The sequence below is a fragment of the Rhineura floridana genome, chromosome 4 (genome assembly GCF_030035675.1).
Source record: "Rhineura floridana isolate rRhiFlo1 chromosome 4, rRhiFlo1.hap2, whole genome shotgun sequence".
NCBI classification, from domain to species: Eukaryota; Metazoa; Chordata; class Lepidosauria; order Squamata; family Rhineuridae; genus Rhineura; species Rhineura floridana.
Window position 1 is genome coordinate 119,934,068 of NC_084483.1, and position 12,738 is coordinate 119,946,805.

Here is a 12,738-nt window from a genome sequence, read left to right on the forward strand (position 1 = left end):
CCTCCTCCCCCTCTCCTTCCTCCTCCCAGTGGTCACTTTTACCTATCTTAAGAATGATTGCACGGAAGTAAATACCATTGAACTCTATAAGCCTGCAAATGATCAAACCTGCCCTCCCCTCCCCCTTCCTTTGGCCCCTCCAATATGGTGCTTCCCCCTCCCCCTCCCCCATGGTCACTTTTTCCTATCCTAACCATGATTGCATAGGAGTAAATCCCATTGAACTCAATAAGCATGCAAATGATCAGACCTGCTTTTTCCCCCTCCTACCCCTCTCCTCTACCTTCTTCCTCCCCTCCCCTCTTCCTTCTTCCTCCCCTCCCCTCTTCCTTCTTCCTCCTCCCCTGCCCACTCCATCCCCCTTCCCCCCCTCCCGGTCAGTTTTACCTATCCTAAGCATGATTGCACAGGAGTAAATCACACTGAATTCAATAAACATGCAAATGATCAAACCTGTCCTCCTCCCCTCCCCATCCTGCCTGCTCCCATCCCAGTCCTCCCCTCTGTGTTTCCTCCTCTCATCCCCTGTGGTCAGTTTCACCTATCCTAAGCATGATTGCAGGGGAGTAAATCCCACTGAACTCAATAAGCATTCAAATGATCAATCCATTCTCAGCAAACTTGCACAGGATCCCATTTCTTACCTCCCAGATTAAAAAGCAGGGAAATTCACTAATAGGCAAAAAACCTTGCAGTTTAAGAACATACCTATAGCCCACAGATATTTCTATCAAACTTTAAAAAGTAGGGAAATTGGGCAGCTATAGTGAATGCACCAGGGGAGCAGGAGACCTGACCTCCTCTCTGAGATATTGGACTGCCCTACAAATTTGTCAGAATGTAAACAGAATTTGGGTTGGTCTTTCACAGTCCAATCCACTTGCTGTGTAGCTTGCAAGAATTTGGTAACATGTGCCTCTGAGCATATGGTGAGTGGTGGCAACACCTGCAATCAGCCCAAATAATAGAAAGAAGACATGTGCTGTGCTGATCTTGTTTTAGCTGGGAGGAAGCAACATTATTAAGACAGTTGATATAGTTCAGATGGTCACTTTAAATATGTCTGATTTACTTTGCAATTTTAGTGAAGTTTCCTATAGGAAATCATTTTCTTTTGTTTCTATTTCTGTGAATATGTGAAGTAGAGCAAAATTTGCACTAAAAAAACCTCCAAAAATAATTGTGGAATAATGGCACTGACTTCTGCAGAATAGTCTCCAGTAGGGTTGCCAGGTCCATGGCCTGAGACTGATCCTGTGTCTTTAGGAGAAGAGAAAGTCAGCCAAATGCAGGTGTTCTTGCAACTCTGTAATGGGAAAAACCACAAGGTGGAATTCTCCCTTCCCCCTGCACTACTTTTAAAGATATAGAAGACCTCTTGGTTGCCAGGCCCGGCCTCTGTTAATTGAAAAAATGGTGCATGGCAAAATCACATCTCCAAATAAACCTTTCCACAAAAAGCTCCCTGCAAAGAGGGAAATGTTGCTTTCTTAATGCAAAGGTCCAATGAAATTGGTATCCCCCACACACAATCTGAAGATGTACAGTCCTGTCTCCCAACACCAGTGGGTGACTGTGTTGGACTAAGATCTAGGTTCAAATCCCCATCCAGTGATGAAGTGCTCTGGGTGACCTTAAAACTGATGCAGTCTCTCAGCCTGACCTATCTCACAGGGTTGGTATAAGGATAAAATGAAAAGGGGGAGAGAACCATGTGCACCACCTTGAGCAACTTGGAGGAAAGATGGGATATAAATGCAGTAATAAAATACTGCAGTATTTGGACCCCAGCCTCAGCCAACCGGCTGAGCTTTTTAAAAATCATCATCATCAAGAAGCAGCAATGTGGTAGTGGTGGGGATGCTAGATTGTGAAGACAAAAGGGTGGATATATTGGGGAAGGGGGTCAGTGCTTTCACCTCTGTACCTGACTCTTCACTCTTTATGACTTCCTAGCACTTTTGATTTTCAGTTTTGCCTTTTCCTGATTCATCCTACATTTGCTGAGCCGCCTCCTTTAGTTTTTCTTATGTTTTGTACAGTGATTTTGTTCTTATGTTCAGTTCTGAAGTGGTTGAAATGGAGTGAAATCCTTCAGATGGTGTGTGGCAAAGTCACATCTCCAAACGTCCCTTTCCATTAAAAGCTCCCTGCAGACAGAAACCCAGAATCATAAACTGCATTAGAAATTCTCTGATGTGCGAATCTTCTGTCTGCAGGGAGGTGTTGCTTTCTTTTTTTAATGCAAGGGTCCAAACAAATTGGTATGCCCCTCCCCACCCACCCAGTTTGAAGATGTACAATCCTGTCTCCCAACACCGGTGGGTGGCAGCGTTGAGCTGCTGAGTTTTGTGGTTTTTTTTAAATCAAGAAACAGCAGTGTGGTGGTGATGGGGATTATGCACTGAAAACAACAGAGTGGGTGGATTAAGTTGGGCAGTTAGTGCTTTTAGTCCTTGGAATGATGATCAGAACTGATGACTTGGTCAGCATGCATTTGGGAAATGGGAGCGGAGCAGAAGACAGATCAGTGCATGTACACACACAAACACACCTGCCCCTCCTGCAAGCATCTGCAGGCATGCAGGCATTTGGGCATGTGGGAGGGGGGAAGCCCTCAACTGCCATAGCATCTTGGAGAGATTGGGGGTAGAGTGTAGGTGAAAGGTGGGACACTGGCGCACACACTTAGCCTTAGAGATGGGGGGGTGAGCAAGTCCTGGGTTTTCTCACTGCTTCTTGGCTCTGTCTAGGCCGAAGGGGAGATCTGGGCAGTCTCGCAAATAAGAATATTTTTTTAAAGGAGGTGGCAGTGAAGCAGGAGTCAAGAAAGGCAGGCAGGCTGATGGCCAGGAAAGAAGGGGGAAAACAGCTTTTCCTTGTAGCCTTGCTTCTTTTTGCTTCACAAAAAGCCCTCTCCTCTCGTTCTGAGCAAGGGCACCGTCAGCAGCAGCAGTGCGAGGAGATGGGAGTTGGCAATAGTATTCGCCTCTTATTCCTGGTAGCTTCATCCTCAGTCTACCTTGGAGTCAGCCATGTGTTTTAAAACACATGTTTTATACACCCTTGGTGTGCCTGAAAGATGCTCTGTGCTTCAGCAAAAGTCCTCCCTCTTGTTTGGAGCAAGGGGAAGGTGTTGTCTGCAGTGATGGGGAAACAGACACCATTCAGGGTGTGAAGACTTTTCTTTTTTAAAAAAAATTTCATTTCTTTACTGTTTGCATCCCCCCACCAGGTTGGGAACCACTGCTGTAGCCGATACAGAGCAAGTTACTTTTGCTTAAACTAAAATAATGTATTTTATAGTAACATCCCTATTACGGCAGTACCTTTATTAGATGAAGTAAAATGTCACAAGATAATGTGCAAGCGTTCAAGTTCTCCAGCACACTTAATCCAGCTCAGTGGTAAACAAAGCAAGGGGATGGGAAGAAAACTTTAATGTTCTACTTGATAGAGCTACAGAAACAAGCACTTCCTTTGGAAGAGTTTGAGAGTCAAAGTTGTTGGAGAGAAAAGCATATTCTGACCTGTAGCTTCAGGGTTTTCTCCTGGAAGAAACCACACAGATAACCATTGTGGCACAACTCTTAGTGATTCAGTTAACGCTTGATCAGTTTTAATCAAAGTGATTCATTATGGAAGACAGTAAATAAACTTCTCAAGCTTTTGCATGAGCTGATATCCTCAGCTTATATTTGGCATAAGTGAGCCTGCTTTTAGTTTTACACATTAAAATTGCACACATGCACTTCCAGAGAACAAGCGAGACCACTAACTTGTAAGTAACAAAGGAGAAAGTCTGAACGACACCCTAAACCAGAAGCTTTGACTATATACCGCTTTCCTGGCTGACTTACGTCTTTGTTAGGCTGTGACTGAAGGGCCAGGTAATTGCCATAGCAATGGCTTACCCTTAGAGCAGATAAGGCAAGGCAGGATCCTCTGGGTGTGGAAGCATAGTACTGGCAGCTCATCTTGAAATGAGCAGCACTGTAATTTGAACATGATGTGTAAGCAGTTGGCTTGCTTCAGCAGTCTATTCAGCTTCATGCTCAGATCCTTGCCCAGCAGTTTCTGCTTCAACTTTTCTTCATGGCATTGTGGGGTTGGTGCTGTCTACTTTTCTGAGTGGCTTTCACAGTGACTAGGCAGGAAGTTCTGGACCTTCCCCCCCCTCTCTCAGTTGTGGTATGTTATTTGGAGGCAGCTCAGGCTGCTACTTTCATACAGGCAGTGTCAAATGGACAGTGGACGTTTGGCAGTATATACAGAAATTTATATAGGAGCCCACAGAGCCATTCCCAAGTCCAACTCTTAAGGTGCAAAGTGTAGCTTTTTAAATAATCTTCCCAGTGACACAATAAAGTTAGTTTAAAATGCCTGAATGGTTAATTCAGGCAGACTTCCCCATAGAATCTTAACCTTAGTCAATCATGATTCAATAATGGGATTGTAAAACTATGTAACTACTATTGTTATGGTTGCAAGAGTTGTTGAGTACAGGAGTTTAGAATGTGTTTTATGTTGGCAGCTTCCTCAAGATCCTTAAAGATACTGAAGAACTCTCCCAGTAATGAATGGCACCCTGATGCAGGCAAAGTAAATGAATTGGATTCAGATGAATACAGTCTGAGTAGCACTACTCCAAGTAGCAGTTGCCATACTACCGATAGCATCCTGGAATCTAAAAATTCATCTCCCATGAAGCATCTGCCGAATTGTGCTTCAGATTTTTCAAACAGTCCTGTCAAAGAATCTGACATTTTAAGTGATGACGAAGATGACTACCAACAGATTCTAAAGAAAGGTAGTCCCACAAAAGACATAGAAATCCAGTTCCAGCGGCTGAAGATTTCGGAGAACCCTAGTGATGATACAGAAGAAAAGTATTCTTCCGCAAGTGAGTATGGAGATGGGGAAAGGGCAGGAGAACATTCTAAACTAGTGCGTGCACACTTTTGCCCTATTAAACGGAAGGTGAACAGTACAAGTCGTGATAAAGGAACATTACTGGCAATGCAAGAAAGGCACCAGTCTCTTGACAGTCATCCAGATGCTGCAAATTTTGACCTCAACTGTATTTTAGAAAGGGAATTTAGTGTACAAAGTTTAACTTCAGTGGTTAATGAGGACTGCTTTTATGAAACAGTAGACAAGCATGGAAAGTCCTAGTTTGCCTGATTCCAGCACCACCCTATACAGAGATTTGATTTACATATTTTACTTTTAAAGGCTGTTATTGTAACTTAAGAAGCTAACTATCCAGTTTAATGCACTGCTGTGTTTCCCCCCAGAAGTAGTTGTAAAGGCTTAAGTTATTTTAATTTATTGTGGAAAAGAAAAAAATAGATTTAAGCTGCCCTAAATCTGTAAATCTATTCCTTTTAAATAAGATTAGGTTAGATTTTTTAAATTTTGAAAAAGGGATGAAACTATTATTATCTATGTCTTTTGAAAGAAGTCTAAACAACTTTAGTTGTTGGGCATTTAACTTCCAGTTAATTCTGCTTTAAGTAAAGCAAATATTAAGTTATTTTTAATTCATCTTAGAAAAATTAAAGTCCTGCACCATGTTGCACTAAGATGTTTATACTTGATTTATATATATGTAAATATAAAAACCTGTACTGTAATCTTATTTTATTCTATTTTTTATTTTCTCTACAAGCTTGTACAGTAAAATGTTAAATGCAATAAGGATGTGTTTTGTCTTTTTTTAAAGTTTGAATGCAATAATTTGGCATTTGACATTCTGGGCACTTTATCTTCTAGTCAAGCTTGTCATGTGATTGTACTTGAAAGAGAATCTCTCTGAGCCTTATCAGATAATACAAGTAAAAAGATAAAAACAGCATCTGTTTGAAACTTGAGACAAGAAATTATGCTTATTTTGTACCATTTTCTTTTAAAATGTAGTTTATTATCCTCAACAGAAATGGTTAAACATCATACCTGGCTAATTTTAGAAAATTAGCTATATCAAGTCATCATTGTTAGTCCTAAATTTGCCCTTCTTCCTTTTTCTCTTCTCTGCCAATTCATGTCTATAGTTATATGCAAAAAGATTTGGATCTTCATCACACATTTTCCTATACACATCACAAAGGCTTTTAAAATGAAACATGGACAGTTGAGTTGGGCGTAGAGTGCGATCAACATCTGCCAACATGAGCATCTGTTCAGCTTTTTCTAAACGTTCAGCTTCTGGAAATAAGATCCTGAAAGAAAGTAGAAGAAATAAGCAAGGGTGCTTGTTAAAACCTGTCTTACTTTATTCAGACCATCAGAAACTGCCAACATTGTGACCGACTCCAATAAAATGACCTTACTCAACCATGGGATAAGTGGTTGCCTGCACAATCAAGCTCTTGGTTATTACATAACCAAATGCAATCATCTTAAGCTGCTCACCATTTTTACCTTCCATCCCCACCATCCCCCGGTTGTTTGCGTTCCCTGTCCAGTTTCTGCCTTCACTGAAAACATTCAACTTTCTAAACACTGCTGTTCTCCATGGAAAGCTTAATTTCTAAACTGAAAAACTGTGGAGCTCAAGCTTGTCCTAACCATAAACCAAAGATTTATTCTGGCTTACAAAAGCAACATAGAAACACAATGTGATTGTTTTAAACTGGTAATCAGCTCAACCAAAACAGCAGTATCACTAAAGCATCACTGTTTAACATGCAGACGTTGGCAGATCAATTGATGTCAAAAGTCAGGCCATGCTGTTAAACACCTGTCCCACTGAAAACAGACCACCCATAAAAAGAGAATTAAGGAATTCCTTAAGGAAGCTACTGCCACCATGAACAGCCCAATCAAGCCTCAGATAATAAAGGAACATGGAAGCAAGGCCTCATTGGTTGATTATAGGGTGCAGAGATGTGCCGACAAGATGCCGTTCTTCAGCGGAAGGAAAAGCCTTCTTTGGGGCCTGTGTCCTGATATTAAAGCAAGGATAGGGAGCCTGTGGCATGCCAGATGTTCTTGGATTCCCAACTCCCATCAGCCCCAGACATAATGGCCAATGGAAATTGCAGTCCAGCAACAGGTTCCCTATCCCTGCATTAAAAAGATAATCCGCACCCTTAAATTATCACAACTCAAGCCACTATTTGTCAGTTGGCATTTACAATGATGTGCTAATTTTTTCTTGGTGTACTACAGTCTGGTTTGTGCAGTAAATGCTAATGAGTGGAAAGGAAGTTGTTATGTACCTTCAAGTCGATTATGACTTATGGCAATCCTTTGAATCAGCGACCTCCAATAGCATCTGTCATGAACCACCCTGTTCAGATCTTGTAAGTTCAGGTCTGGGGCTTCCTTTATGGAATCAATCCATGTCTTGTTTGGCCTTCCTATTTTTCTACTCCCTTCTGTTTTTCCCAGCATTATTGTCTTTTCTAGTGAATCATGTCTTCTCATGATGTGTCCAAAGTATGATAACCTCAGTTTCATCATTTTAGCTTCTAGTGATAGTTCTAGTTTAATTTGTTCTAACACCCAATTATTTGTCTTTTTCGCAGTCCATGGTATGCGCAAAGCTCTCCTCCAACACCACATTTCAAATGAGTTGATTTTTCTCTTGTCCGCTTTTTTCACTGTCCAACTTTCACATCCATACATAGAGTGGGAATACCATGGTCTGAATGATTATGACTTGAGTGTTCAGTGATACATCTTTGCATTTGAGAACCTTTTCTAGTTCTCTCATAGCTGCCCTCCCCAGTCCTAGCCTTCTTCTGATTTCTTGACTATTGTCTCCATTTTGGTTAATGACTGTGCCGAGGTATTGATAATCCTTGACAAGTTCAATGTCCTCGTTGTGAACTGTAATAAATCTTCTGTTGTCATTGCTTTAGTCTTCTTGACGTTCAGCTGTAGTCCTGCTTTTGCGCTTTCCTCTTTAACTTTCATCAGCATTCATTTCAAATCATTACTGGTTTCTGCTAGTAATATGATATCATCTGCATTATCTTAAATTATTGATATTTCACCCTCCAATTTTAACACCTCCATCTTGGTCCAATCCCGCTTTCTCTATGATATGGTCTGCATATAGATTAAACAAAGAGGGTGATAAAATACATCCGTCTCACATCCTTTCCGATGGGGAACCAATCGGTTTCTCTGTATTCTGTCCTTATAGTAGCCTCTTGTCCAGAGTATAGTTGTGCATCAGGACAATCAGATGCTGTGGCACCCCCATTTCTTTTAAAGCATTCCATAGTTTTTCATGATCTACACAATCAAAGGCTTTGCTGTAATATATAAAGCACAGGGTGATTTCCTTCTGAAATTCCTTGGTCCATCCCATTACCCAACATATATTTGAGACCCAGGGCCTGCAGGAAGAGAACATCGCCGCCCAGGGAAGGAGAGTCTGCTGCTGCTGCTGCTGCTGTGGGATCACCACCTCCACCACCCTTCCCTGTGGGACTTCTGCCTGGCAGACCTGCATCCTGCAGCACCAGGCCCCAGGTACCCAGCCAGCTGGGACTGATTGCTACCACCTGTCCCTCTTTGGAGGGATACATAAGCCGGCTGGCTGGGGTGGCCTGGGTGTGTGTTTGTTTTTTGTGTGCTGCTTTTTTTTTGTGGGATTAAGGAGGATTAATTTTATGATGTTTTAATTGGAAATTGGTTTTAAATTGTTTAGGACTGTGGTTTGTTTTTGTATATGTATATTATGTATAGCTTTTTGTTATTGTAAGTCGCCTAGAGTGTCCACTAACCTGGACAGATAGGCGACCAATAAATAAAATATTATTATTATTATTATGTATATATGGATGGATAGATGTAAATCCAGCTTGGATGTCTGGCATTTCTCGGTCCATATATGGTAAGAGCCTTTGCTATACAATCTTGAGCATTATTTTACTTGCATGGGCTATTAATAGTTCGATATTTACTGCATTCCCTGGGATCCCCTTTCTTTGGAACTGGGATGTATATTGAACACTTCCAGTCTGTGGACCATTGGTTAGTTTTCGATATTTCTTGACAAATCTTTGTCAAAATTTGGACAGATTCAGTCTCAGTAACTTGTAGCAACTCTATTCATATGCCATCTGTTCCTGGTGGTTTGTTTCTTCCAAGTATTTTAAGAGCAGCTTTCACCTCACATTTTAAACTTTCTGGTTCTTCATCATACGTTTGTCATCCTTGCATCTCTTTTATAGAATTTTTCAGTGTATTGCTTCCATCTTCCTTTTATTTTATCTTGTTCACTCAGTGTGTTCCCCTGTTGATTATTCAACATCCCTACTCTTGGTTTAAATTTCTCTAATTTCTCTAATCTATTGGAGTAGGGCTCTTGTTCTGCCTTTTCTGTGGCCTCTTCTATTTGTATACAATAACTATTGTAATAGTTCTCTTTGTCCCTATGTACTAGTCACTGTATTACTGCATTTAGGGTTCTGTCCGTGTTTCTGTCTCCTTTTGCTTTCCTTCTGTCTTTAACCATTTTAAGAGTTTCTTCAGTCATCCACGGAGGTCTTGCTCTCTAGAGGTATTGTCTTTTTGCATTCTTCCCTGATAATGTCTCTGCACTCCATAGTTGTTCTGGTTCTCTGTCAACTAAGTTTAAAGCATCAAATCTGTTCCTTATTTAATCTTTATATTCTTCTGGGATGTTATTTAAATTGTATTTTGGCATTATGATTGCTTTATGGTTCTTCTTTAGCTTTACTCTGATTTTCGATATGACCAGTTCATGATCTGTACCGCAGTCTGCTCCTGGTCTTGTTTTCGCATAAAGTATGGAACTTCTCCATCTTCTGCTACCAATTATATAATCGATTTGATTCCTATACTGACTATTTGCTCTGGTCAAAATTTGTCAAAGCTGGTGTCTCAGCTTTGACCATTCCGTCTTAGGTGCCCTTGCTAGGAGTCTAGCACTCTGAAAACCCCTCACTTACATTAAGGTGTGCATCCGGGGGGGGGGCAGGACTGGATAAATTATGTTACTCTGAAAATGTTTTGCAATTCAGGTTGTGAAAACTTTGGCCTCAAATGCTATACAGTTAGATTTGTGACTATCCTGGGGATTTTACTGAAGTGCAGTATAAATAACTATGTATTTGGTCTTAAAGTAATAGGCATCTCTTTCATAAGGGTTAAGTATAAAAGGAAATAATTTCACAGTTACAATGTTGCCACCAAGAACATCCCACTTCTCTTCCACCTGACATACTGTACACCGCCCTGAGAGCTCGTTGCTATAGGGCTGTTTAAAAGCGTAAATAAATAAATAAATAAAATAAATACGAAGAATAAAACATCCGACATGCAGAGTACAACATACATTGCCTAGCATGATCCAAATGTTTTATAGCTCAGCTGCCTGAATTATTCCTGAGCGACAAACAGTGAAGCACTAAGTGAAATGTGATTTCAGTAAACCACTCATGCCAAACAGCAGGCCTTCTATATCAGCCAAGGCTTCCCAACAACAGCCTACAGCGGCAGCACCATACAATACGTTATAGTAACCACAATGAAATGAGGATCACCATCACCAGTCATTTTCTTTCCTTTATCTCTCTTTGCAGGTCTAATTCATCACAAAATGGGAGTGGGTGGGTGGTAGAGTGCAGGCTGCTTATTTTCAGAGGCATCACTGAAGATAATTACCTTGTTTTCATGTTCCCTTTTCTTCTTGCCCAGTAATAAAAATTTATTATGTTTATACCCTGAAGAGGTAACGGTATGCCTATTTTCCCCTCAAAATAAATTAGGATTATATCCTATTGTGATCCACTGCTCATGCAAATCTCTCTGATTCAGGGGAGAATTGTTTCTGATTCCTTGTGCAGCCCACTGTGCCCCCCCACACCACCTTGAGCTCCTTGGAATAAGATGGGATATAATGTAATAAATAATAATAATACAAGTTTTAAATGCTGGAAATGTAAGAACCCTTGAGCAGATGTTCTCCATATGGGATGGCACTGACAGCTTGCATAAGAAAAAAAGTAGAAGTAGGGAACAATGTTGTTGTTGTTATTATTATTATTAATTACATTTGTATATCGCCCCACAGCCGAAGCTCTCGGGGCAGTTTACAACAATTAAAATATTAAAAACAAATATACAAATTATGGTTCATTATTTTGCTTAAGTGATTAGCAAAATTGAATGGAAAACAGTTCACCTATTTCTAATATTCAGAAATTACCTATTATGAAATCATAGATTCTAAACTTGCTGACTGCAGCCAGAACAGCATGGACAAGAAACTAGAAAAATCCTAATTCTCCAACTGTCAGGTAGTAGAGGTTAAAATGTCAGGATCTTGGTGCAATGGACAGAAGCTATTAACAGAAGATCTGGTATATGAATGTCACTGAATGTACCCTTCCTACATCTATTCCAATATGGAGCTGATACACCCTTTGCTGCTTCATACAGACCTGGGACAAGACACAGTGAAAGACTATTTGAATGCACCAAAGGATGTATTGCTATATTCAAGTTTGTATGACTCGTTCTCATGTTATTTTGCACTTGGGCACAAATATATGAGCAATACATATATAAACCATGCTACATGTAGTGGTATCCCTGTTTTTCAATACATACAGAGGGACCAGTTGCTTTGCATGTTCACAAAGGAATAGTTTACATTTGATGTGCCGTTTAAATTTGTACTCCATCATGTACAAAGGTTATTGGAGGAATTGCCCTTCAGTGATTGGCTGATCCCTGCCACTTTTGCTCCCCTTGGTGTGTCCAATCACATAACTAAGACTATTGTCCACAGTGGTCAATATTCTTCAGCAAGGGACCATTGACTTATGCATGTATGCCTCGTAGTGATGAATTCAGCTAATGTGTGAACTGCTTTAACTGAAGTAAAACATTCCTATCACCTGTCAGGGGCCTGCTCTTAAGATATCAGAGTAACAAGGTTGTTGATGCCCCCACTGCTGCTCTGGTAACACCTGCATACACTAAATCATGTGAGATAGGCCTACATGACTGTTATCCATCCACCAAAGCAGACATTCCAGGAATGGCAAGGATTAGAGTCATGAGGACAGGAAACCACACCACTTCAGCAATGTGGGCAAATTTTTGTTTCTGTAGGTAACAAGGGATACAAAAGCTCTTTCTGTGGAATGTGGTGGATGTTGGTCATTTCTATCACACACTGCACTTACTGCAGTTACCAAACAAATATGCATGTGTGAATCTACTCTGAATAGCCATTGTACTAACAATACACTTCTGAAGATATATTTTTGTATGTAGGAAAAAGATATATTACCGTACACCATGATGACAATATTTCCTTCTGAACTGAAACACACTTTGAACAACTTTTTCCACCAGCTTAAACGGCTGTTCTATTTTTGGTTGCACCAATGGTGTAAAATGAACTACGGATACATCCACCTGTGAATTAAAAATTAAGAAAAGGATCTGAACCTAATGAAAAGTTGGGTACAAGTAAGTTTGAAAAAGGTGTTAGCCCAATTAAAGTTCTAAATAGGCAGGAAAAATTATTGTCATTCTATAAAACTCAAATTGGGTACAACTTTGTTCCTGTAGTATCATGTAAATTATGTTTTCAGGTAAGTAGGAGAAGAGCTGCTGCTGAACGCACAGGATAATTTCCTGTTGCCACAGACCTTATGTCTTGCCTTCTATAGGGGCATCACATTACAATTTGTATTAAAAAGCCAGGAGGGGAACACTGGATAATTACACCTATCCCAAACA

General features: G+C 40.4%; 2 protein-coding genes across 18 annotated transcripts in view; one reads left to right on the forward strand and one right to left on the reverse strand.

Annotated features, from left to right (window-relative positions):
* TIAM2 (TIAM Rac1 associated GEF 2) overlaps positions 1 to 5,591 on the forward strand; it is a 274,765-nt gene extending 269,174 nt beyond the window's left edge. For 10 of the 12 annotated variants that reach the window (XM_061624187.1, XM_061624191.1, XM_061624185.1 and 7 more), the window contains one exon: positions 4,535 to 5,591. In XM_061624187.1, the coding sequence (XP_061480171.1) occupies positions 4,535 to 5,175 (641 nt within the window). In that variant the 3' untranslated portion in view covers positions 5,176 to 5,591. The remainder of the gene's footprint in view (positions 1 to 4,534) is intronic. The other 2 variants (XM_061624194.1, XM_061624197.1) reach the window with 1 other exon arrangement.
* Positions 5,592 to 5,901: 310 nt separating this feature from the next.
* The window catches only part of TFB1M (transcription factor B1, mitochondrial), a 44,674-nt gene continuing 37,837 nt past the window's right edge, over positions 5,902 to 12,738 (reverse strand). For all 6 annotated transcript variants that reach the window (XM_061626352.1, XM_061626351.1, XM_061626354.1 and 3 more), the window contains exons 7-8: positions 12,284 to 12,411; positions 5,902 to 6,221 (exon numbers count right to left, since the gene is read on the reverse strand). In XM_061626352.1, coding sequence (XP_061482336.1) covers positions 5,978 to 6,221; positions 12,284 to 12,411 — 372 coding nt within the window. In that variant the 3' untranslated portion in view covers positions 5,902 to 5,977. The remainder of the gene's footprint in view (positions 6,222 to 12,283; positions 12,412 to 12,738) is intronic.